This window comes from Neomonachus schauinslandi, chromosome 8 (genome assembly GCF_002201575.2).
Source record: "Neomonachus schauinslandi chromosome 8, ASM220157v2, whole genome shotgun sequence".
Taxonomy (NCBI): domain Eukaryota; kingdom Metazoa; phylum Chordata; class Mammalia; order Carnivora; family Phocidae; genus Neomonachus; species Neomonachus schauinslandi.
This window is the reverse complement of record NC_058410.1, coordinates 98,465,103-98,489,915: the sequence shown is the minus strand read 5'-3', so window position 1 is coordinate 98,489,915 and position 24,813 is coordinate 98,465,103. Positions and strand designations below refer to the sequence as shown.

General features: G+C 39.4%; 1 protein-coding gene across 1 annotated transcript in view; it reads left to right on the top strand.

The window, feature by feature from the left end:
- The window catches only part of EFHC1 (EF-hand domain containing 1), a 65,378-nt gene that overhangs the window by 14,274 nt on the left and 26,291 nt on the right, over positions 1-24,813 (top strand). The window contains exons 4-9 of the mRNA XM_021692077.1: positions 2,199-2,348; positions 5,334-5,526; positions 11,948-12,168; positions 18,628-18,768; positions 22,701-22,914; positions 23,308-23,455. Of these exons, the coding sequence (XP_021547752.1) occupies positions 2,199-2,348; positions 5,334-5,526; positions 11,948-12,168; positions 18,628-18,768; positions 22,701-22,914; positions 23,308-23,455 (1,067 nt within the window). The remainder of the gene's footprint in view (positions 1-2,198; positions 2,349-5,333; positions 5,527-11,947; positions 12,169-18,627; positions 18,769-22,700; positions 22,915-23,307; positions 23,456-24,813) is intronic.

Genomic DNA, 24,813 nt, shown 5'->3' with positions numbered 1-24,813 from the left:
AAATTTTTACCACTCTGCGTGTGTCTGCAAGGGACCACAGAAGCACCATGACTATTGATTTGGAGGTTACTAATAAATTTTTGCAAGTAGGCAAAAGTGCAACTATAGGATCGACTGTATTTTGATGACTACTAATGACTAGAGTTGTATGTTTTAGGTACCGATGACTAGATTAAATTATGTTTTCATTAGTCGATCTGTTAGAGGTTGGCTCCTGTAACAGTTTAAAATTTATACACATCTTATCTAATTTGATGGTTTTCATTAGGGCTGGACCTATGAGTGGATAAAGAAGATAGTTGTCTTTATGGTGTGGGCTTGAACAAGGAGCCACCTCTAATCAAATATATCACCACCACCACCCCTTCTGAGCCCCTCCTCACTGCTCCAAATAAACATTGGTCCTAGAGACAGAATTAACACAGTTAAAAAAAATTAACTCCAGAAATCAGAGATCTAGAACTTATCATCTTCATTAGAGTATGACCGATAGTATAACAGGTGTGAATCCTACTCTGCATATGCAAGTGTGCAGGAAATACTGTTTTGTGTTTTAAAAATAAAGCCTACTTGAACTCCCATCCAACTGGGCTGCTGTTTCTATTCACTCTCAGCTTTGCCAAAAATTCCAGGCCCTCAGAACGACAAGGCACACCCAGGCTTAACGGGGTCATACAGGCAGGGTCCATAGGCTGTCAGTGCTCAAGGGCACCTCCTGGATGCTTTGGTGCGAAGTCAGATACTGAGACCCCGCGTGCCTGAGACCGATGTGCCCGACTGGCTGCCCGTGTGCTCTGAGCATCCGTAAGAGCACATGTGGCGTCTTGCTCTTCTGAGACCCATCAACTTGTGTCTGTTTTCCAGTCTGGGAGAATTTCCCCCTTTTTCTCTCCTTGCCTTCAAAGACATTTCCTTCTCTCCCCTCCTTCTGGGATACTTTAGAATAATCTCTTCAAAGAGTTTAGGCTTTTTCTAAGAGACAGGAAGAATAGTCAAACTTCAGGAAGCTTCTGCATTCCTGCCAAAATCCCTAAGGTAAGGTTAACAAAGGGCCTGGTTATCTGTTGAAAGCAACAGAAAGGAGTAAAACCCCCATTAAATACCTCAATCAATAATCCTGCTACACTAATACATCATCTCAAGGGAGAGGAGAATATTGTTAGTCATTATCTCCAGCTCAGTACTTTTACTAGACATTGAGATCACAGTATTTTAATATTAAAAGATACTGGAGACTGCTTAGTGAAACTTTAAGTATTAAGATTACAAACTAGTTAGCAGCAGAGCTAATATTAGAACCCAGGTATTTTGGCTTTGAGTCCTGCATATTTTCTATTGAATTGTCCAAAAGCAAATCACACAATTCCCAGAAGAAACCCAGATTTCAGATTAATTTCTAGTTCTAGAATGTAAACAGATCCCATGACATTGTTCTTTTCTGATTACCAAAAAAAAAACCCAAAAAAACAGCTTATTGTGGTGCTTTTATGAAGAAGAAATGCCAAGTTGTATTAAAAGATATAGTTACTGAAAATATTGTAATTACTTATAATTAGCAAATTAAACAAGATCATATCAAGTTCAGATGCTTTCCTTAACTTTATCTGGTGAGATTTGAGTACTTGGTTTGTCTCTCCTATTTTGCTAAAATATTTTCTGGTCTAAAATAACCAGTGATTCTTTTCCTTTTTGGAGCGGGGTGGAGATGGGGACTTAATCAGATACTTGTTTTTGGTGAGTTGAAAGTTGGGAATTTGATTTCGGCTTAACTTTGTTGCCATTGTGTAGCTTGCCCCCATCCCTGATATGAATTACATATTGTTTGAAACTGTGGTTGGGTTTCAGATGTGTGTATGTAAGCAATCCTAAGACTTACTCTGGTCTTGGGCACCTAACTAAATTTCATTGATCTAAATTCATACATGGAGCCAGTTACCATACTATCATGTCTTCAAGTTAGCTCAGCATATTGCCTAGCAATTTTATAATATGGAATACTTACAGTAATTATCAGTTGTTATCTGCATTATAGCGTTGGGTCAATTGGAGGCTTAATGTTGCTAAGATGTGCTTCAAACTGCAAGCTAATGATTAATTTGGACATTGGCATAGAAATTATTACTACACTTATCTTTACACCATCAGTTAATACTCCTGGAAGCTTCAAGAAAGATGATCATTACTTTTGCATGATTTAGGTATTTTTGGAAAGTCAAGGAATTGAATTAAATCCACCAGAGAAGATGGCTCTTGATCCTTACACTGAACTCCGGAAACAGCCTCTTCGTAAGTATGTCACCCCATCGGACTTTGACCAACTGAAGCAGTTTCTCACCTTTGACAAACAAGTAAGTGACGTCAACACCTCAGTGGATTTGCTCATCTCCACATGTGATGCATGTTTATTAGCAAGCTGTTCTGGTAGATGTGTGTTTTAAAACATTACATCTGTAATTTAGCCATTTGGAGACAGTGTGATTTTTCTGGTTTCATCTAGAGTTAGAGGTACAGGAATGCCCAAGTTTTGTATTAAGATACCCAGAGGAGGTTGTGGAGTTAAGTCTTAGGAGTTCCACCAAACCTTTCAATCTTAAAGCAATTCCTGAGCTATGTCTGCTTCCCACTTTACGTTTCCAACCTACTTCTTTTCCCAAATAGGAGTTCATTTCATAGCCTTCTTTGGGAAACCCTAAGTGATTTATTGGGAAGTTTCGAATCTATTGCATATAGGTAGATTTCTAATGTTAAAATAGTAATTTCACAAAAATCTCATCGCAGATGCTTCCTTGTTATATTTTATATGAATGTTTGAGTGTAGAATATTCTAGGTATTTTCCAGCTCTGTTCCAACCGTCCTATCCTCCCCGCTGTGAGTTGGTGTGTGGGGGCGGATTTGGTCTTCTCCTTTCTGTACAAAAGAAGATGGGGAGATCATCCTCAGTGCTTCTTTGCTGCTGGTGTTCTCTCAGAAATGTAATTCCTTTTAGTTCAGAAAAATTTGCCTAGCACTAGCATCGCCTTTTAAGGACATTCTTTATATCAGTCATATATCTGTTATTCTTTTGTCTTTAAAGATTGTGTTGTTGATACTGTTACTAGAAGAGGTATGTCGATGGATAAAAAAAGACATTAATAAATGAAAATTCTTTCCATACTAATTACATATAAACGGTTCACATGTACCTTTATTAATACATATGAGCCCCTGTATAAAACACAATGCTCTTTTTTCTTTCTTTTTTTTTTTGTTTATTGAGGTCTAATTGATGTATAATATTATATTAACTTCAGGTGTACAACATAGTGATTCGACAATTGAATACATTGCAGAATTGTCACCACAATAAGTCGTTACCATCTGTCATATTACAAAGTTAATATAATATTATTGACTATATTCCCTATGCTGTACATTACGTTCCCATGACTTATTTATTTTATAACTGGAAGTTTGTGTTTCTTGATCCCCTTCACCTATTTCATCCATTCCCCCACCACCTGCATCCCAAGCTCCCTACCCTCTGGCAGCCACCAATCTGTTCTCCATGTCTATGAGCTGGGTTTGGTTTTGTTTGTTTTGTTTTTTAGATTCCACATATAAGTGACATTATGCAATATTTGTCTTTCTCTGTCTGACTTGTTTCACTCAGCATAATACCCTCAGAGTCCATCCATGTTGTTGCAAAGGGCAAGATTTCACTCTTTTATATGGCTGAGTAATATTCCATTGTATATATAAACTACATCTTCTTTCTCCATTCATCCATTGGTGGACAGGTTATTTCCAAATCTTGACTATTGTAAATAATGCTACAGTGAACATGGGGCTGCTTATATCTTTTTGAATTAGTGTTTCGTTTTCTTTGGAGGCTACCCAGTAGTGGAATTGCTGGATCATATGGTATTTCTATTTTTAATTTTCTGAGGCACTTCATACTGTTTTCCATAGTGGTCGCACCAATTTACATTCCCACCAACAGTGTACGAGGGTTCCTTTTTCTCCAACCAACACTTATTTCTTGTCTTTTTCATGATAGCCATTCTGACAAGTGTAAGGTGATATCTCATTGGTGTTTTGGTTTGCATTTCTCTGATGATTAATGATGTTGAGCATCTTTTCATGTATCTCTTGGCCATTTGTATGTCTTCTTTGGAAAAATATCTATTCAGATCCTCTGCCAAATTTTTTTTAATCAGAATTTGTGGTTTTTTGTTACTGAGTTGTAGGAGTTCTTTATATATTTTAGATGTTAATCCCTTCCTTATCAGATATGATCTGTAAATATCTTCTCCCCTTCAATAGGCTGCATTTTCATTTTGTTGATAGTTTTCTTCATTGTATAGAAGCTTTTTAGTTTGATGTAGTCTCATTTGTTTATTTTTGCTTTTGTTTCCTTTGCCTTTGGAGTCACATCCAAAGAAACATGGCTCAGATGAATGTCAACAAGCTTACTGCCTATGTTTCTCCTAGGAGTTTTATGTTTCAGGTCTTTAATCTATTTGGAGTTTATTTTTGTGTATGGTGTGAGAAAGTGGTCTAGTTTCATTCTTTTGCATGTAGCTGTCCACAGTTTTCCCAGCACCATTTATTGAAGAGACTCTTTCCCCATTGTATATTCTTGCCTCATTTTTCATAAATTAATTGACCATAGAAGTGTGAGTTTGTTTCTGGGCTCTCATTTCTGTTCTGTTGATCTATGTGTCTGTTTTTATGCCAGTGCCATACTGTTTTGATTACTGCAGTATTGTAGTATAGTTTGAAATCAGGGAGCATGGTACCTCTGCCTTTGTTCTTTCTCAAGAGTTTTTTGGCTATTCAGGGTCTTTTGTGGTTCCATACAAATTTTAGAATTATTTGTTCTAGTTCTGTGAAAAATGCCATTGGAATCTTGATAGGGATTGCATTAAATCTGTAGATTGCTTTGGGTAGCATGGACATTTTAACAATATTAATTCTTTTACTGTGAGCACAAAATATCTCTCCACTTATTTGTGTCTTCCTCAATTTCTTTCATCAGTGCCTTATAGTTTCCATTGCTCTTTTAATTTGGCTTCTCTTTCACTGACTAATATTTTGGATCAAAGTGAATTCTGCTTTCTCAATACAAACTTATAAGCCTGTTATTTAATATTTTACAGCTGTTGACATCTGGTATATAATTTTTGTATGTTTTTCTATCTTTGGTGAATTTTTTTTTTACCGTCTGTGATTACTTCACTGTCTTTGTAGCTAATCTTTCCATCATTGTCTGATATCTGAATGCCAAAGTAGTTAAGCTAATCTCTCCACTTGTAGAATTCTTATTTAAGTCACTACTTTGGATTCCTCAAAGGTTCTTCGATTCTATGCAGTCTGGGATGATACAGACAGCATGTTTGGTGAATGTCGGACCTACATCATTCATTACTATCTTATGGATGATACAGTGGAAATTCGAGAAGTCCATGAACGGAACGATGGGCGAGATCCTTTCCCACTCCTGATGAACCGCCAGCGCATGCCAAAGGTTTTGGTGGAGAATGCAAGTATGTTTGATTCAGTTTATCCTCCGTAATTGGGACATCTTTTGGATCTCGAAGGAGTTACTTAATCAGTATGGTCATTCCCTTTACACTTGGGAGGCTCTTGCTGCGTTCTTATAGGTACTCAAAAAATAGCTTTCCCATCAAAAACTAATGATGTAATGTATGGTGATTAACATAACAATAAAAAATTTAAAAAGAAATAGCTTTCCCGTAACTCCCCTCATTGCTTGCCCCACAGTCCAGGCTTGCCTCCAAAATGGTCTGGTGGAGATCACTGATACCCAAATCAAGGAAACAACCAAAACAGCAGTGGGAGATTCATTTAAAGTGCAGAAGAGCAAGGCTTCTGAAGTAAAGCAATTTAATATCAGATTTTTTTTTAAAGATTTTATTTATTTATTTGAGACAGAGAGAATGAGAGAGAGAGAGCACATGAGAGGGGGGAGGGTCAGAGGCAGAAGCAGGCTCCCTGCTGAGCAGGGAGCCCGATGCAGGACTCGATCCCGGGACTCCAGGATCATGACCTGAGCCGAAGGCAGTCGCTTAACCAACTGAGCCACCCAGGCGCCCTAATATCAGATTTTTAATACATTTTTACAACAAGCTTGTTTTCATATAGCTTACCATTTCCTTATGTTCTTTCCTGACTTTACTTCTCACCTCAATACTTCCTAAACAGGAAGTTTGTATGTAGGATAACTTAAGATTGGAAAAGGCATGTCTGTGACTCAGAGGTGGGGCCCCATTGTGTCAGCCCCTGCTCTCTTTGCTGTGTAAAATAACCTAGTGACTGGAGAGGGAGAATGCAACAAAGTGCAGCTGACACCGCCGCCCATCATTCTTTCTCTGGAATAAGTACACTTACTTTGGTTATTGACTTAGTGGTTTAAGAATTTTCTCTTGCAAAAATGTCATCTTGGTCATATGTGATGACATCTCTCATGCTTGGACGGCTGACAGAACTCTGTAAATACTTTTGTTGGTTTTCTTTTTACTCTATTTTTTGGAACTAGGAGATAAGAAATTTCAGGTATTGTGCAAGAGGTTTGTCTTAGAGATTATAAACAAGTTGAGGTTAGAGGTTATAAACAAATTGGCAGTCTGAAGGCTAAATTCAATCTATCTACATGTATTGATTTGCCTATATAGTATTTTTTTTTTTTTAAGCAGTGTTACTTGGGGGCAAGGAGGTGGAGATTTCCATCACTGGGATAGTAGATAAACAAAATGTGGTGAAGGTATAGCTTGATAAATAGTAGTAATTACAAGCAATAACTAAATGTAAAGAAAGCAAATGGATGCACTTAAAAGTGAAGTGCTGTGTAAAAGAAAAAGAGATGTACAATGCAATAATATTTATGTAAAGTGAAGCCCAAACAAAACGATATGCGTAGTACACACATAAAAAGCTGCACATTAGAATGGTTGCATATGAAGTAGAGGAGAATGAGATTGGGGAAGTAGTCCTCATTTTAAAACTAAGAGAATTAGTGGCAAAAATCTGTCTTAGAGAAATGAAAATAATTGCTAATATAGCTCGCATTCTGAGATAGCAGCAACTGGATTTGAGCCCTAGTTCAACACAGTCCGGTTGCTGTTGACCATATTCTTATACTTGGCCTCCTGTAGAACCCTCTCAGGTTCTAGGACACTGAGACTAATGTACTAATTTAGGCCTTCCAGAATGCTTACATGAGCCTGAAATTCCTGCCATCTAGAGGATGTTAGATTTACGGTAGATTAAGAGAAAGAATGGGAATTTATTCAGGCATGAAAAAGGTATCACTGAAACTGAACCCCTTGAAATCTCGAGTTCTGTGTTTGTCTCTGCCATATCAACATGGCCTATGTTTAAAATTTTAAATATGTGATCATCCTCTTTTATAACTTCCCCAGTTTTTTTAAAGTAATCTGTGCAACCAACATGGGGCTTGAACTCACGACCCAAAGATGAAGAGTCACGCACTCTCCCAACCAAGCCAGCCAAGCGCCTCTATAACGTCTCAAATTTTAACCAAAATTTTCATCAAAGTTATGGGGAGAGGCAGCCTGGTGACATATATAGGGTCCTTTTAAGAGATAGGAAACATAGCTTCTTGTGAAAGTTAGTCATGCAGTAGCAGGACAGAAAAGGCTAAGCTTCCATCAGCTGAATAGTTCCTTTAACTAGAACTGTGATGTTGAAGAAGTAGCATCTAATTGACTCTCAAAGTCATTTATTTATCCAATGGATGATTTGAATTACATTCAATTAAACAAGAGTTAAATATCTGCTAAGGGAACTATTTCATGTTGTAAGTGCTGTGGAGGATAAAATGAAAGCATAACTTCCAGACCTAGAATCTCTGTCCTTCAGTCACTTCTAGTGACTGTAGAGACCAGTCATATAAATACACAAAGCTGTTTAACAATAACACAAGTGTACCAGATCATCTGATTATGTAATTAGTTATGTCATGTAGACAGAGCTCAGAAGAAGAGATGTGACCTAGAAAGATTAAGGAAGGCTTTGTGGGAGACCTGAGGTTGGACCCAGATTTAGAGTGGCAGAGAACAAAGGGAAAGTGCACGTTAGAGAAGAACAAGAGCAAGGGTTGGGCATTAGGAACAAGTATGTTATGTTTGGGGGCATCCAAGAGACAGTGGCTAGGCAGTTTGTGTTGGACAGTAATAGGCAGTTACGGGAGTATCTTTCAGAAGTTCTCTTTGCCAGTGCCTTCATTTAAGTAGTTAAGATGAATAAAAATTGTATTTTTATAATGGATAGAGTTAAAGTTTCAGGAATTATAAAAGTTCGTTCTTTGTTGAACGTAATTGCAGTTTACCACTATGTGGTAAGTAATGTCAAAAGAAGGTCACCAGAAGCTTTCTACTCAGCTGTTGAACCTAAGGTTCTAGGTTCTTAAAGTCTGTTAACTATCCTTTAGACTGGTTTTCATCCTTTGACCTTGCCTTTCCCTTGGTAAATACAAATGTTAAACAACATCAAAATTGTACACTCTAAATATGTACAACTTATTGTAGTCGATTATACCTCAATAACGTAAAAATATAAATCCATACTTAGATATGTTATAGTCAAACTTAAGAACACCAAATTCAAAAAGATCATAAAAGCAGCCCGAGAAACAAGGTTATCCATACAGAATGGCAGCTACAATGACAACTGACCTCTCAATAGCAATACTAGTTACCAGAAGACAGCGTACTGAAATCTTCAGAGTGCTGAGAAGAAAACAGAATTTAATACCTAGAGAAACTATCTTTCAAGAAGAAAGTGAAATACATTTCCAGGCAAACAAAACAGATTTTACTAACAAAAGACCCTTACTAGGAATATTCTAGAGTGTACTTTTAGTAGAAAGAAAATTATTCCAGAAGTAAGGTCTGAGATATAAGAAGTGATTTTAAAAAAAAGAAGAAGAAAATGGCAGCGTGTGGGTATATCTAAATAAACATTGACTATACAAACTAAAAAAACAATGTTGAATTTGTGGGAGTTAAAAAATATCAAGGTAGAATTGAAATATATTACAACAAAGACTTAGGAGAAGGGATAGGATTAAAAAACAATAAACTTTGGAAAATATTTTAAGAACATACTTAAGATACAGAGACATAAAAGGTCAAAAAAGATGTACAATCAAATAGCAAAAGAAACTGATAAGGCTATATTACTAAAATACCAATAGACATTAAGGCAGAAAGCATTGCTAGAGATAAAGAAGATCATACATGTTGCAAGAATTGTATTTACCAGGAAAATATACTAATTCTAAACTTGAATGCAGTTAGTAACATGGCTTCAAAACATGAAAGACAAAAATTTATAGCATTATTAGGCAAAGAGAATGGACAAATTCATCAAAATAGTGGGAGTCATTAAAACATTTCTTCTTATAATTGTTAGATCAAAAAGATAAGTCAATAAGCACATATATATATATGATTTAAATAATAGAATTGGCAGTGTTGATATAATGAATGCATCAACACCTGGAGAATTCCCATTTCTTCAAGTACAAATGGAACACTTATAAAAACTGGTCAGTCTTAACGTTATTTTTAAAGTCGGGGCATCTTTAAAAAAATAAAAATAAAAAAATAAAGTCGGGGCATCTTAAACCATATTTTCTAATTTCAACACAAGTTAGAATTCAATTTCAGAACTATTAAAAAAAACTCATGTATTTGGAAATTAATTTCAGTTAGATGAAACGAGCAAATTTTAATTGAAATTAAATTAAATTTTTATTCCAGTATAGTTAACATACAGTGTTATGTTAGTTTCAGGTGTACAATATAGTGATTCAACACTTCCATGTATTACTCAGTGCTCATCAAGATACGTGTACTTTTAATCCCCTTCACCTATTTCACCCATCCCTCTACCGACTTCCCTTCTGGTAACCATCCGTTTGTTCTCTGTAGTTAAGAGTCTGTTTTTTGGTTTGTCTCTTTTTTGTGTGTGTGAAATGAGCAAAGTTTTAGAAAAATTTAACTTGTCCAAGAGGAAATAGAGACCAAATGTCTTTAACCATTAAGAAAATAGAATCACTTAAAAAATTCTCCACAAAGAGGGGCGCCTGGGTGGCTCAGTTGGTTGGGCGGCTGCCTTCGGCTCAGGTCATGATCCTGGAGTCCCTGGATCGAGTCCCGCATCGGGCTCCCTGCTCGGCGGGGTGCCTGCTTCTCCCTCTGACCCTCCCCCCTCTCATGTGCTCTCTCTCTCTCATTCTCTGTCTCAAATAAATAAATAAAATCTTTAAAAAAAAAAGAAAAAAAAAAATTCTCCACAAAGAAAACACCAGATCTAGATAATTTTTCAGTTTTGCCAAATAAAGAACAGCTAATTATAAGCCTAATACAGATTCATAGAAAAGAACTAATTCATTCATTAAGAAAAGACCAATAAAACCAAAGACACCATGAGTAAGACTACAGTCATATATGCAAAAAACTTAAATAAAATATCAGTAAATGAAATCCAGCTACATATGAAAAATATAATTGTTAAGTAAAAAAGGTGAATGGTTGTATAGTGTGTGTGCACACGTGTGCACATGCACCCACACACATACACACCCCAGGTCTCCTGGAACACTGTTGACTGTGTCCCCCAGTGGCCATCACTTCCTGAGGTAACTCAAAGGGGTCTAGTAGGGTTAGGCACTAGGCAATGGGAGAAGGAACCCTTGGTCTATAGGGCTTTTAAGATGCATGATTGGGAAAATCATGATCTTTTGGCATGATCAAGGACTGGCGCTCAAGCCTTTCTGCCTGATGTAACAAAACCTTAGCCTTCTTTCCTATTTTTCCATCTTATCAATTATCAGTTGGGAGAATAGTGGCCTCTCAAGCACCCTGTGATCAGAGTTCTAGGGTCAAGCTTTGTGGTTACAGCTATACAGTGTGGCACTTTACCAGAATTGACTATCTTACGGTTTCCATGGTGGCCATGCTGCAGGGAATCAGTCTTAAATAAGTCAATCCTTAGTTCCCATAAAACAATGTGATAGAGGGGCGCCTGGGTGGCTCAGTTGGTTAAGCGATTGCCTTCGGCTCAGGTCATGATCCTGGAGTCCCGGGATCGAGTCCCGCATCAGGCTCCCTGCTCGGCGGGGAGTCTGCTTCTCCCTCTGACCCTCCCCCCTCTCCTGCTCTCTCTCTCTCTCTCATTCTCTCTCAAATAAATAAATAAATAAAATCTTTAAAAAAAAAAAAAACAATGTGATAGAATTGGATTTATACCTCCCAAAATGCAAGGTTGATTCTACATTTGAAAATCTGTTGAGTGCCCAGATAAACAGATTAGTATGATCATCTCACTGACCCTGCCTCCTGCCAGAAGACTAGGTCAGACTGTCCTTCTAGCAGTGATCACAATTGAAATGAAACTATTATTTGTGTAATTGTTTAGTATCCGTTGTCCCAAACAGACTGTTTTCTCCATCAAGGCAGAAATCTCACCTACACTGTTGTTATAATCTCGGTATTTAGCAGTGAACCTGGTACATGATATATGTGGTCATTGATAATATGTTGTGTGAATGAATAAATGGGTCAAAGGTTGAACTGAATGATTTAGATCCCTCCGTTGATCTTGTACTCTATAGAAGGACATTTATTCTTTCCTCCTGTAATGATTTCCCCTAAGCATGAGTTCTGCTAAGGTTAGTGACCTGTACTGATAGTTCAAGCTGAATAAGGGAGAATGACTTCACAAAAACTATCTGGGATATTATTTCTGTGTCCGGTCAACAGATGGAAATACACAACCTTATTTTCTGCTGGGAGAGTAGAGGAGACCCTTGACCAGAGCTAGAGACCATAATTCTCAAGAGTGCCCAGCTGCTGTGTGTCAGTCTTTCTTCCCATCCTTATTCCTTTTCTTTCTTCTCTCCCTGTTATCTTCTGTCAGAGAACTTCCCTCAGTGTGTGCTGGAGATCTCTGATCAAGAGGTGTTGGAATGGTATACCGCCAAAGACTTCATTGTGGGGAAACCACTCACTATCCTCGGGAGAACCTTCTTCATCTATGATTGTGATCCTTTCACTCGACAGTATTACAAAGAAAAGTTTGGAATCTCTGATTTACCACGTATTGATGTGAGCAAGAAGGAGCCACCTCCTGTGAAACCGGTAATGGAACACTAGTTCCGAGTGTAGTGCGAGAATTAATCTTTTGATATAGAGGTTTAAGAAAAAGAAAAAACGGAGTCATGTGAATACCCAATAAAAGATGGACAAAGCATATGATACAGAGCACTTCACAAAAGAAGAAATACAAATGGCTAATGAACATATGAAAAGACCCTCCTCCATGCTCAGTGCAGAGTTTTGTTTCAGATTCTCTGTCCTTCTCTCTCTCCTTCTGCCCCTCCCGCTCATGCTCTCTCAAAAATAAATTAAAAAAAAAAAGACCCTCAACTTGACTGATAATCAAAGAAAATAGAAATGAAAATAATGAGGTTTTGGATGTATTTGATTTAAAAAGACTCACAATATCCAGTGTTTGCCCTGATCTGAAGAAGTGGACATTTTCTTTTCTTTTCTTTTTTTTTTTTTTTCACTTTTTTAAAGTAATCCCTACATCTACTATCAGGCTTAAACCCACAACCCTGAGACCGAGAGCCGCATGCTCTACTGACTGAGCCAGCGAGATACCCCAAAATGGTCATTTTCATATACTGTTAACAGGAGAGCTAATAGGAAAAACCTTTTTGAAGGGCAGTGTCGTCCTTTTAATTTTTTCAAAATAAAATATTACCTGTCTCTTGATCTAGAAAATCTGGTCTGGGGACCATAAAGCGATAGGTGTAAGGATATGTGTAAGTAAGGATTACTTATAATAAAGTGTAAGGAGATTGGCAGAACAAACTATAGAACAGTGAGAAGAATGTGAGACTGTAAGACTGGTTAAAGAGAAAAAGAGGAAGTCAGTCTCTGCATATCAACATGGCAAAATGTCCGTCACATTTGTAAGTTTATGTTATACGGCCCTGTTCGTGTAAATTGCTGCATACAGTATCTGCTTACACTTACCAAAGAGAGGACCTGGAGGACTCTCCACTCACACTGTTCACAGTGGGTAGTTCCACATGTGAGAATGGGGGGTGGGGAGGGCAGTGCGAGATGACAAGGGACCTTTCTTTTTATACTCTGTGTGCTTTTTATTTCTCTTCTTATACCAAACCTTGTATTACTTCTATTATTTTATTATTTTTTATTTTTATTTGTTTAAAGATTTATTTGAGAAAGAGAGACAGAGAGAGTACAAGCAGGGGGAGAGACAGAGGGAGAGGGAGAAGCAGACTCCCTGCTGAGCTGGGAGCCGGACGTGGACTCGATCCCAGGACCCGGAGATCATGACCTGAGCCAAAGGCAGATGCTTAACTATCTGAGCCACCCAGGCGCCCCATATAATTTTTTTATTTTGATTAAAAAAGACATCTCTTAAAATTCCAGACTGCTAGGACATTTCACTGTTCCCTGCCTATCTATCAGACCCTTTTACTTAAAAACTAATTGGGAGTGAACAGAAGCTGATTAATGAAGATGTTGGAAGATGGCTTTCTTTCATTGCCACATAGCTTTCCTTAGAATTATACTGAACCACGAAATTTAGTACTGTGTACCACAGAGTCCATTCTGATCTGAGAGTAAGGTCGTGGTTCTTTTAAATGCACCCACATGGTAATCGGATAGACTTGAGCCTTCAGAGTGGTTCAGCCACATATTTTAGAAATTCAAGTAAGAATTGCATGTGGGGGCACCTGGGTCACTCAGTCCGTTGAGCGACCAACTCTTGATTTCGGCTCAAGTCATGGTCTCAGGATCATGGGATGGAGCCCCACGTGGGGCTCTGCACTGGGCGTGAGTCTGCTTGAGATTCTTTCTCTCCCCCCCACCCGCCTCGCACTTGCGCACCCTCTCTCTCTCTCAAAAAAAAAAAAAAAAAAGAATTGCCTGTGTTAAAAATTACACATTATACAGCAAATTCAAGAAGTATCTGATGTGGGGCGTCTGGGTGGCTCAGTTGGTTAAGTGACTGCCTTCAGCTCAGGTCATGATCCTGGAGTCCTGGGATTGAGTCCCGCATCAGACTCCCCGCTCGGCAGGGAGTCTGCTTCTCCCTCTGACCCTCCCCCCTCTCATGCTCTCTCTGTCTCATTCTTTCTCTCTCAAATAAATAAATAAAATTTTTTTTTTTAAAAAAAAAAAAGAAGTATCTGATGTGTTAAGGCAGCGCCGTATCACAGACCGTAAGCATTGGCACCTGTTCCGCGCACTTGGGGCTGGAGCAATGCATCCAGCCTCTTTGGTCTGTTGCCTATGTATAAAATTGGGTATTGATACCTGTGACCTATCTTTATATATAAAGATATATATCTTTACTCCTCTGTGTGTAAAATAAGGTTGTGGCTCTTTCTTTTCAAAAGAAACCTGTGAATGGAAGGCTGGAATTAATGAATTCCTCCAGCGCAGGCGTCTGCCTTCCCCTGATCGGCTGCCCTGCTTCTTGCATTTAGCCTCCAAGTACCCTGAGTTAGCTGTGGTTCTGGCAGCACAGCCTCCTGTTTCACTCTCCTGCACTTTTGCTGATGCTCTTCCATGCGCTTGAACCCCTTTGCCATCATTTCTTTACACAGCTCTTCCTTACCCTTCCAGACTCGGTGTAGGCCTCCTCTCTTCCAAGAAGGCATCTCTAAGCTCCCAGCAGGCTTAATCACCTCTCCTTTGTGTCCTGGGGTCCTGTGCCTCCCTCTGCTAGTACTTACCTATTATATTAAAGTATCTGTCTAAGAATCTTTTATACTATGCCGTAAGGTCCTTGAGGCCAGGGAGCACTTAACTCAGTGCCTAGCAAATAGGACGCATGTGGTATGTTTCTTGAACTACACAAGAAGACTGCCTATGAAGTATGCATTTGTTCCCCAAAGAGGCAAGTGATATCTTAGGCCAGCCTTTTGGAACCAACATTTCATAAAAACAATTACAAAGAAGGATTTGGATTTAATATGCTATGAGTTCCCAGGGGCAATAAAACTTCTGGAACGAAGTATGGATCAAGATAATACTTCTTGCTGTCAGTTTTTTTCTCTGATAGGATTCTTTACCAATGAATGGGCTCATTGATTAAGAATTATAATAAAGCCAGGGTGCCTGGGTGGCTCAGCCGTTAAGCGTCTGCCTTCGGCTCAGATCATGATCCCAGGGTCCTGGGATCGAGCCCCACGTTGGGCTCCCTGCTCTGCGGGAAGCCTGCTTCTCCCTCTCCCACTCCCCCTGCTTGTGTTCCTGCTCTCACTGTGTCTCTCTCTCTCAAATAAATAAATAAAATCTTTAAAAAAATTTAAAAATTAAAAAAAAAGAATTATAATAAAGCCCTTGCTCCTATCCCCAAATATTGGGGTACCATTTGTTGCAATATATGAGAAAAAGTACCATAGGAAAGATCTAGATTTTGATTAAGCAAACTATTCCATCACTGCAGTTTATAGAGAAGTATAGTATGAGATAGCAGTCCAAGGTCACACTGCAAAGTACACGGGGGAGTTTATTAAATGCCAAACCCCTTTACAAGAAGGAATCTGACCTAACCAGGAAGTAGAATGGGGAGGGACTGCAATATAATAGTGCATTTTTCTTAGTGAAAGGCTTTGATCCATCTTTTGAGCTGATACAAGTTCTGAGTCCTACAACGCCTCTGCTCCCCATTCTTTCACTCTCATCTTTTTCTTCTAACCTGTCTTCTAAAGAAAGGAAGGGAAGGGAGGGCTTAGATGAGAGCAGAGTGAACTGAAGAACCACTGTAGATTTTGGTTCGTTTGTTTTGCCCTATCTCAGTCACCCTGTAATATAAAACCAATTCTCCATCCATACACATGGCACATGAGTCATAGTATTTGGTCAGTTTATTTTCAGTAAATTCTTTATAATAAACAATTACACATAAGCACTCTCTGCTTGTCCATGGAAGTCTTTGTTGGAAATGAGTAGGAGAGCACCACTTACCAAACAGCAAATACCTTTCAGTTCTCCTTAGTCATTATGCTTCCGTCATTTAAACCCTGCACAATGTGGTTGGAAAGCAGGGGTGGGAAGCTGTAGCTGGGTTCTCGAGGGATAAAGCTAGAGGCAGGCCAATGATCAGGGGTAGAAGCAGATATGAAGAGGATATATTCAATTCAAGAATCATGACACTTAGGTCAGGCTAATCTGTTAGCTCAGGAGTAAGTAAATGTATCCACTGGCCAGATGTGTCCGTCTCAGGTTGACTCCATCGGGAGACCTTCTGGTAGGGAAGACAAAGAATCCAGACCTAGGAGAGCAAATCCGCTATGGAGCTGGCCTCTGGAAGCTTTATTTGGAGGATTATGGGACTCTCAAGCTCCCTGGGTACTTGTTTTGTTAAGATAATGTGGGTGGAGAATGTGAGCAGGATTATCGAGGAGTGAGTGGCTCATCTAGTTTAGAACAGGACACCGACCGTAGACAGTAGCTTGCAAGACGAGAAGCATAGTGCCAGGACCCCAGGCATAGGGGCTGATATTTAGGGAAGGTCTTCATTCCAAGCAGGGGGCATAAGGTGTGATTCAGAAAAAATAGGTTGAACTCTGTTAAAACACAAAAAGAATTTGAGAGGAAGGTGTTCAGAGGCTGTTCAGAGGCTTACCTCCCTATTTCAAAGTTCTTCAATCTCCACTGCCAACACCCAGAGGAAGTTTAGATTCCACCACTGTATATTTCTGCCTATCCTCTAGAGTAACTCAAATGCTCAGCATGTGGTGTCTCACCCAAGGTCCTTCTGTCCATGGCAAACCTGTATATTCATTGAGTAGTGGTTTTGCATTTAGAGCAAGTTAGGCCATTGTCCATCTACTGGATGCACTAGTCGTATTTCCTCCATGATGATCACATTACGGCCCCAGGAGGTGGGCAAAGAGGCAGTGATCCAGGCACTACACCTTGGATGAGCAGAGTAGTCACAGGTTTTGAGGAAGTACCAGTTATAGATGGACTGTATAGACTAATTTGTCAAAGTGCTTCAATACAATATATAGAAAGATTTGGGGAAGGTCCCTACACATGAAATGTATGGAATAAGCCGACTTTGCTGAGGAAGCATAGCAAAAAGGAGTCAAAGAGAAAGAACTCTGCTGCAGTCCTCATCGAGGAGAGGAAAACAGCCACTGAACTCAAGTTTTTAGACCAAGAAATCCTACCATCTTAGAGTGATGCTTTCAGCTCTTCATGGGGCCTGACTGAAAAATAAAAGCTCATCCTGTACTTTCACGCTAACTCACCAAGTAACGGTCATAGCAGAAGTTTGGTTTCTTGAGTTTGCTCCTTTGCTAGGAAAGGAGAGTCCGGAGTGGACAAGGAGTCTGAGTTCTCAGTAAAGAATGGCCGCCACCCCTGTTTGTGTGGCAAAAATCAAGAAATAAAAATACTAGAAATAAGGAGATAAATAGGAAAATAGTAGCACGAACCAAGTCCTGCCCTCCCCCAATGCCAACACACACACACACACCCTAGAACAAAGAAGTCACAGATCCTTGGGCTTGTCCATGGTAGGATGACCACAGGGCCAGGATTGGGACTAGGAGTAGGGCCAGGTCTTGCTTTGGTGGTAAGGGATCAGCGGACATCAGCAACACACGAGTCCTCCCTTATCCATGGTTTTGCTTTTCACGGTTTCAGTTACCCACGGTCAACCTCAGTCTGGAAGCAGATGATCCTCCTCCTGATGTGTCATCAGAAGGTCAATAGTAGCCTAACACTATGTCACAACACCTATGTCATTCACCTCACTTCATCTCATCATGTAGGCATTTAATCATCTTATGTCATCACAAGAAGGGTGAGTGTAGTACAATAAAATATTTTGAGAGACCACATTCACGTAACTTTTATTACAGTATGTCGTTATAATTGTTCTACTTTATTATTGGTTATCGTTGTTAATCTCTTACTGTGTCTAATTTATAAGTTAAATTTTATCAAAAGTATGTATGGGAAAAAGCATAGTATATATAGGGTTCAGGCATCTACTGGGGGTCTTGGAACATATCCCCCGTGAGTAAGGGGGACTGCTGAACTTTTGGTCTAGCCCTTTGGGTTACTCTGTAGCATCATCTGTCATTCCTATGAGCAGTGATCATGGTATAAAGCTTATATATAAAAAGGAATGGAGGGCGCCTGGGTGGCTCAGTTGGTTAAGCGACTGCCTTCTGCTCAGGTCATGATCCTGGAGTCCTGGGATCGAGTCCCACATCAGGCTCCCTGCTCAGCAGGGAGTCTGCTTCTCCCCCTGACCCCCCCCCCCCTCACAGTCTCTGTTTCTTTTTTTTCCTCTCCAAAAAAAAAAAAAAAAAATTTAAAAAAAAAAAAAAAAAAAAAAGAGATACATTTCCTTTAAAAAAAAAAAAAAAAGGAATGGAATATGCAATGTTTTAGTTTCTGACTACAGTACATTTGTGTATATAGAAATTGCTTTTGAATAAGTATCTTCTAGATATTTAAAAAAGAAACTTGGTTACCTTTAATGTAATTTTAACACAAATAGCATCTGCTTTATTTCTTCTATTTCTCCAGGAATTACCTCCCTATAACGGTTATGGACTTGTTGAAGACTCTGCTCAGAATTGCTTTGTTCTCATTCCAAAGGCTCCGAAGAAAGATGTTATTAAAATGCTGATGAACGATAACAAGGTGCTTCGTTATTTGGCTGCACTGGTGAGGATGATTTCCGTGTGCTAAGATTCCCTTCGGTCTCAGTACTGTGCCCAGTGGTCCTTTTTGTCTGTTAAGCTGCAGGGTAATAGTCGGCAGAGTCGTGTGTTATTTAAACAGCCACGGGACCCAGTCTCCAGCCTTTGGGTGGGTTGGGTAGTGTTAGCAGTGGTCCCTGAGCCAAGATCTAGCTCTAGTCCTATCTCCTGGAAACATCGTTCTTAGACCGTTAATCTCTCCCTTCTACCCCTCAAATTTTGACTGACCTTTTTGCCTTTTTTATTAAGTAATTATGAAAGCCTGACATAGTGAAATTATCTGTGTACTTGTGTGCAATCGAGTGTACTGTGATTTCCTTGAGGGTAGGGACCGTATCTTACTAATTTTTATCATTACTTGTGATATCTAGCTTGATGTATTTTGTATTTCTTAAATGTAATAAATGGGATCCTACCAATTTAATAAATATTGCCTTTGAGAGGTCATATGGCTAGTGGATTAAGAGCATGGGTTTGGAAACAGACATAAATTTAAATCCTGAATATTCCACTCATTGGCTGAGTTACCTGAGGCAAATTACTGATAGGAGTTCCAAGGGTAATATCTTTAAAAATGGAAAACATACAGAAATAGGACTATAAGCATTTTATTTAGAAATATGGATATAAATAGAAATTGAAATAAGTTACTTCTGGGAATAGGAATTGGGAGTGTGGGAGGTAGGCCAAGTGATTTTTCAAACTGTATGCATATATTTGAAAAAATAAAAATTAAATCAAGACATAGCTGACTACTATATTTTAGAAAAATGTTGAACAAAGCTTTAAATAAAAAGGAAGTTCTAGCAAACTCTAGGCCAAGTAGCATACTCCCTACTGTAAAAATTCTGATTAATGAATGTTTTACATTATTACCAAGTTCTCTCAGTTGGGAGGGCTTTCTAGTTTCCATCAACGTTATGTTTCTTGACTGGGTGGTGGTTCCACGAGTGTTCACTTAATGAAAATTCTTTGAACTGTACATTTTGGTTTTTTGCAGATTTTCTCTATGCGTGTTATAGTTCACAGTAAAAAGTATATACATATAAAAGAAATAAAGTATGCTAAACCCAGACAGGCGGTTCGGGCCTAAGTGCAAGTATGGCTAGTGAAGTATCAGGGGCTCAGGGTGGAGTGCCAGCGGAGGGTCTTGGGGAAGCTCAAGAAGGTAATAACTCGACTTGAGCAGTGGTCTCCACAGCAGCAGGCTTGGCCTTCCAAGGAGCCTGCGGACAGCTGATACTCCATGGACGCTCTGAAGAAAATATTACAGCCTCTGCTTATAATTTATCAGGAGTGCACTTTTTTTATAGCCCCTGATATTTTTATATGTACTTTGTAGGGCGCAGAACATGTTTATGTAGAAGAATAGATGTTGAATTATTCATTCATTCAACAAATATTAGAGAACTACTTTGGGCTTGGCATTGTTCTGGGCATTGAGGGTACGGTGGAAAACAAGACAGACAAATCTCTGGCCTCGTGGAGCTTACATTCCAGTTAAGGATATTCTGGACAAGAGTAAATATATCATCAAAGAACAAGTAGTAAACATGCTGTGCAAAGTAAAGCAGGAGACAGAGTGATGGGGAGGGGCTCATTTAACTGGTCAATAAGGGAAATGCTGGGGAGGGGGCACACAGCTGAGTGGAGACCAGAATGAATGGCCCAGGGAGCTGGCCAGCAGCATATCTGAGGGAACTGCATTTCATGCAGATGCGGTGTACAGGGAATGGAGGGTAGAGAGACAGAAATGAAGATGGGATCAGGCACCAGCTCAGAGTCTTACAGCCAGTGGCTAGCAAGGCCGGAGGCGTAGAGTGGTGGGAGTAGTCACCCATGATGCAGGTAACAAGCGATGTAGGTAAGAAGCCTGCAGACAATTTAAAAATAAACCCAAAAGTTGATCTGCTTCTTATTCTCATTGTGTGCCTGTAATTCTAAATATCAGCAATACAATACTCATCCTCAGGCTGTGCCTCTGTACAGTAGAATTTCAGTTACTAAATGTGGAAGAGAAGAGGGCAATAAAAAATTACCATTAACCACACATCACAGCAATAATGGTTGCAGAGAATATCCATCAGTGGATGCTAAAATTACCGGAAGACCTTTGAGGAAAAAAAGGATTTTCATAGTTTCAAGGTGTGTTTCTTAAGATATTTATCAACTGCAAAGGGAAAGATGGTAATTTTAGAAGGGAGAAACCCAGCATTTATCTTCTTACGCACATGACCAAGGTCAACATCACCAATAATAAGATCTTTCGATATCGTGAACTCTTGTTACGATATCTGAGAAAGACAAGATATTCTTTCTGTGGCATTTTTGCCAAAGATGCAAAAATGAGATGCACAAGGGACATTCAACAAAATAATTGACCATTACTCTTCAAAAGTGTCAAGGTCGTGAAAGACAAGGACAGAATGAGGAACTGTCACAGATTGAAGGAGATCAAAGAGAAAGAACAACTAAATGCAATGTGAGATCCTGTATAGGATCCTGAGTCAGAAAAAGAACATAAGTGAAAAAGAGGTGAAATTTGAATAAGAACTGTGATTTATTTAATAGTATTGTGCCGTTACTATTTACTGTTACTGTTGTACCATTACTCTGGGTCTGATAATTGGATGGTTATGTAAGCTATGTAAGATGCTAATGTTAGGGGAAGCTGGTAAGGAGTATATGAAAATTCTCTATTGTTAATGCAACTTTACACTTAGTTCTAAATAAAAACATAGCGAATTTTTTTTAACTTTTAAAATACTCCTAAAATACTCCTGCCAGGATGAACCATTGGCTCTCCCCCGCTACCCCCTTGGTACAGACCTGCCTGTCGCCGTGCTCAGAACTTCGTATTTTATTCAGTGTGACGGGAATCCTCTGGAGGTTTGAGAGCAGAGGAGTGATGTGATTTGATTTTTATTAACTATATTGTGGATGTTTGTTTAAAAAATTTTTTCTTGTTAAGAGTGTCTAATCGAAAAAGTTTGGAGACGGTTAGATTAGGGAATGGTATGAGGAAATTATTTGACAAGAGGAAACCCAGTGACTTTCTTTGATAAACGAGAAATTATTATACAAGAAATTCCATGTTGTAAATGAAAAGATATGTGCTGAAGTTGCAATTTGAGAGGATTTTAGTCAAGAATAAGCATGTCTGTATTTAAGCTTGTTCAATCTGGAATTGGTTTCTTAGGGTTATGTGATCACTCTCAGTGATTTGATATACGAATAGTCTTGCTACAAGATAGTTTCCCAGAATCAACTTCAACTCTATGACATTATATTACTCATTCCTCCTTTCTTAAATTTTCTTATTAAAATTATGTATATCAATGGATTTGTTTAAAGAACTAAACTTTGCATAATCATCTTAGTGTCTGTGAAACTGAACATGTCAGCCAAGAGGTCTCAAACTGTGGGCAGCCTGTGGGCAGAACATAGCCCACATGTTTTGTTTGGCGCACATAGTGCTTTAAAAGAGTTAAGGTCAACATTTTAAAATCAGGGGTTTATTTTTTTTTCCGAGTTTTTGTTTAAATTCCAGTTAGTTAACATACAGTGTAATATTAGGTTCAGGTGTAAAATTTAGTGATTCATCACTCACATACAACACCCAGATTTCTGTCTTCCCGTGAGAAATGAGAAGATTGCACAACATTGAGCTTACATTCGCACAAGGCAGCAACCAGTCGGAGTTGAGTTGGGGCAGCCTCCTTTAGATGAGGCATGTCCTTTCCAGACCACCACAGTCCCCGCCCCCCATCCTGTTCACTTACATTATACTTTGTGTATTTGGTTTATATTTTATACCTTGTCCTGTAGATACTTAAGTTTAGAACATCGGGGTCTATCATGTACCTTCATAATAACTTCCTTTCTTCTCCTGTCCAGGAATCTCCCATCCCGGAAGACAAAGACCGCCGATTTGTCTTCTCTTATTTTCTTGCCAGTGACATGATCAGTATCTTTGAGCCACCTGTCCGCAATTCTGGCATCATTGGGGGCAAGTACCTTGGCAGAACTAAAGTTGCTAAACCGTCCTCAACAGCGGAAAACCCCATCTACTATGGCCCGACTGACTTCTTCATTGGTGCTGTGATTGAGGGTAGGTCAAAGCACAGCTTAGTGTTTCCTACCTGCCAAGTGAATGGGTTCTTCTTAGTGGGAATTTAATTCGTTTAACTTGTAAGAGGCAGTTAGGCTGCATTCCACCTGAGCTAAAGCTAATATTCTTGTATATGTGATACAGTGTCTTGATCTCTTTCCATGTCAATTAAACTGTAAGTTGGTCGCATTTGTGGGCTATAGATGTAGACCCCGAGCTTCCTGAACACTGAGCGAACTACTGCATATTAGTTTAGAGAGCTGTGGAATGTTCCTTCGTCTAGGTCACAGATGCCTATCTGTGAACTTGTCATTGGAGGATCAGTATTATTTTACCCCTAATGGCATGATTAAAACCATAACCAAGCTAAGTGTATTTCTACCCTCTCCCCAGTGTTTGGCCACCGGTTTGTCATCCTTGACACAGACGACTATGTTTTGAAGTACATGGAGAGCAATGCTACCCAGTATTCACCAGAAGCACTCTTGTCCATTCAGAACCGTGTTCAAAAGCAAGAAGGTCCTGCACCAGAATTGGAAAAGTATGTTTGACCATCTAAGGTCCAATTTGGCTTTGGCACATATAAAATATTTAGGAAATAGTTCTTGATAAAATGAATGAGTAATCACATTTTAGATTTTCAGATTTTCCTCACCAAATGGGAGTTATTAGACGTACACAGAAGGTTCTCTGGGGGTCCATTATAATAACTAGTAACTTAGAACTTTTTCAACTTCTTTAATTTAGCAAATAATTATTGAATGCCTAATATGTATCAGATACTATCACTAGGCCCTTGGGCTTTTATCAGTCAACAGAATAGATGAGAAGTTGCTGCTTTCCTGGAGTTGACCTTCTAAGCAGTAGGAGAGGGAGACAACCAATAAACAACACAAGTAAACCATACAGCACATTAGGGGATGAATGCTATGGAAAATGGAGAATAAGAGTGATAAGGATTTCTGCAGGATGACGGTGGGTAACAGTTGATCTGGGGAGCCGGGTACACCTTGAGAAGGTGACAGTGAGCAAACACTTAAAAGGAGTCAGGCATGTGGCTATTTGGAGGAGGAGCTCTCCAGGAAGAGGGACTGGCGAGTGTGAAGGCGCAGCCTGCCCAGAGTTCTGGAAAGAAGCAGGCCGGTGAAAGCGGCAAGAATGAGGGAGTGAGAGGAAGAGGAGGAGGTGGGTTAGAACATAGCCCCGTAAGAAGGGGCTAGATCCTGTAAGACCCACTGGGTCTTTGGAAAGATGTTGACTTTTCTCTGAGTGAAATGGTGAGCCACTGTGGGGGTTCTCAGGAAAGGACTGGCCAGATTTGGCACGTGTTTTACAAGAACTCGCCTGGCTGCTGTGCTGAGACTAGATCAGGAGGGAGACCAGTTAGGACCATGTCATAGTAATCCAGGTAAGAGGTGGGGGTGTGTGGACCAGGTGCATCGGTGAACGTGGAGAAAAGTCTGATTCTGGATATATTTTGAAGGTAGAGCCAATAGGACTTGAGACAGATTATACAGAGGATATAAGATAGTAGTTAAGAATGACTCTTAAGGTTTTTGGCCTGAGCAACTGGAAGGAAGGAGTTGCCATCAACTGAGATGGGGAAGATGTGCATTGTGGGTAGTAGAGGAGGGTTTTTTTTGGTTGGGGGAAGGATTTCGGTTTTGGCTATCGTAGGAGTGCTGACCACATTGACTCCATCTTTGGCCCTCCATTTTGTTCATGTCCACGCAACGTCCCCCCTTGGGGCTATGTGTTCCTGGTCCTGTGGAGGTTAGTGTCTGCCCTGATGGGATTGCAGGAGGCTTGTTCTGATCTTCCCTAAAGTGGTGAACAGAAGACCCCACTTTAGGTAATTAGTAGAGATGGCTGGCCCACAGAAGGCCCCACTTTAGGTAA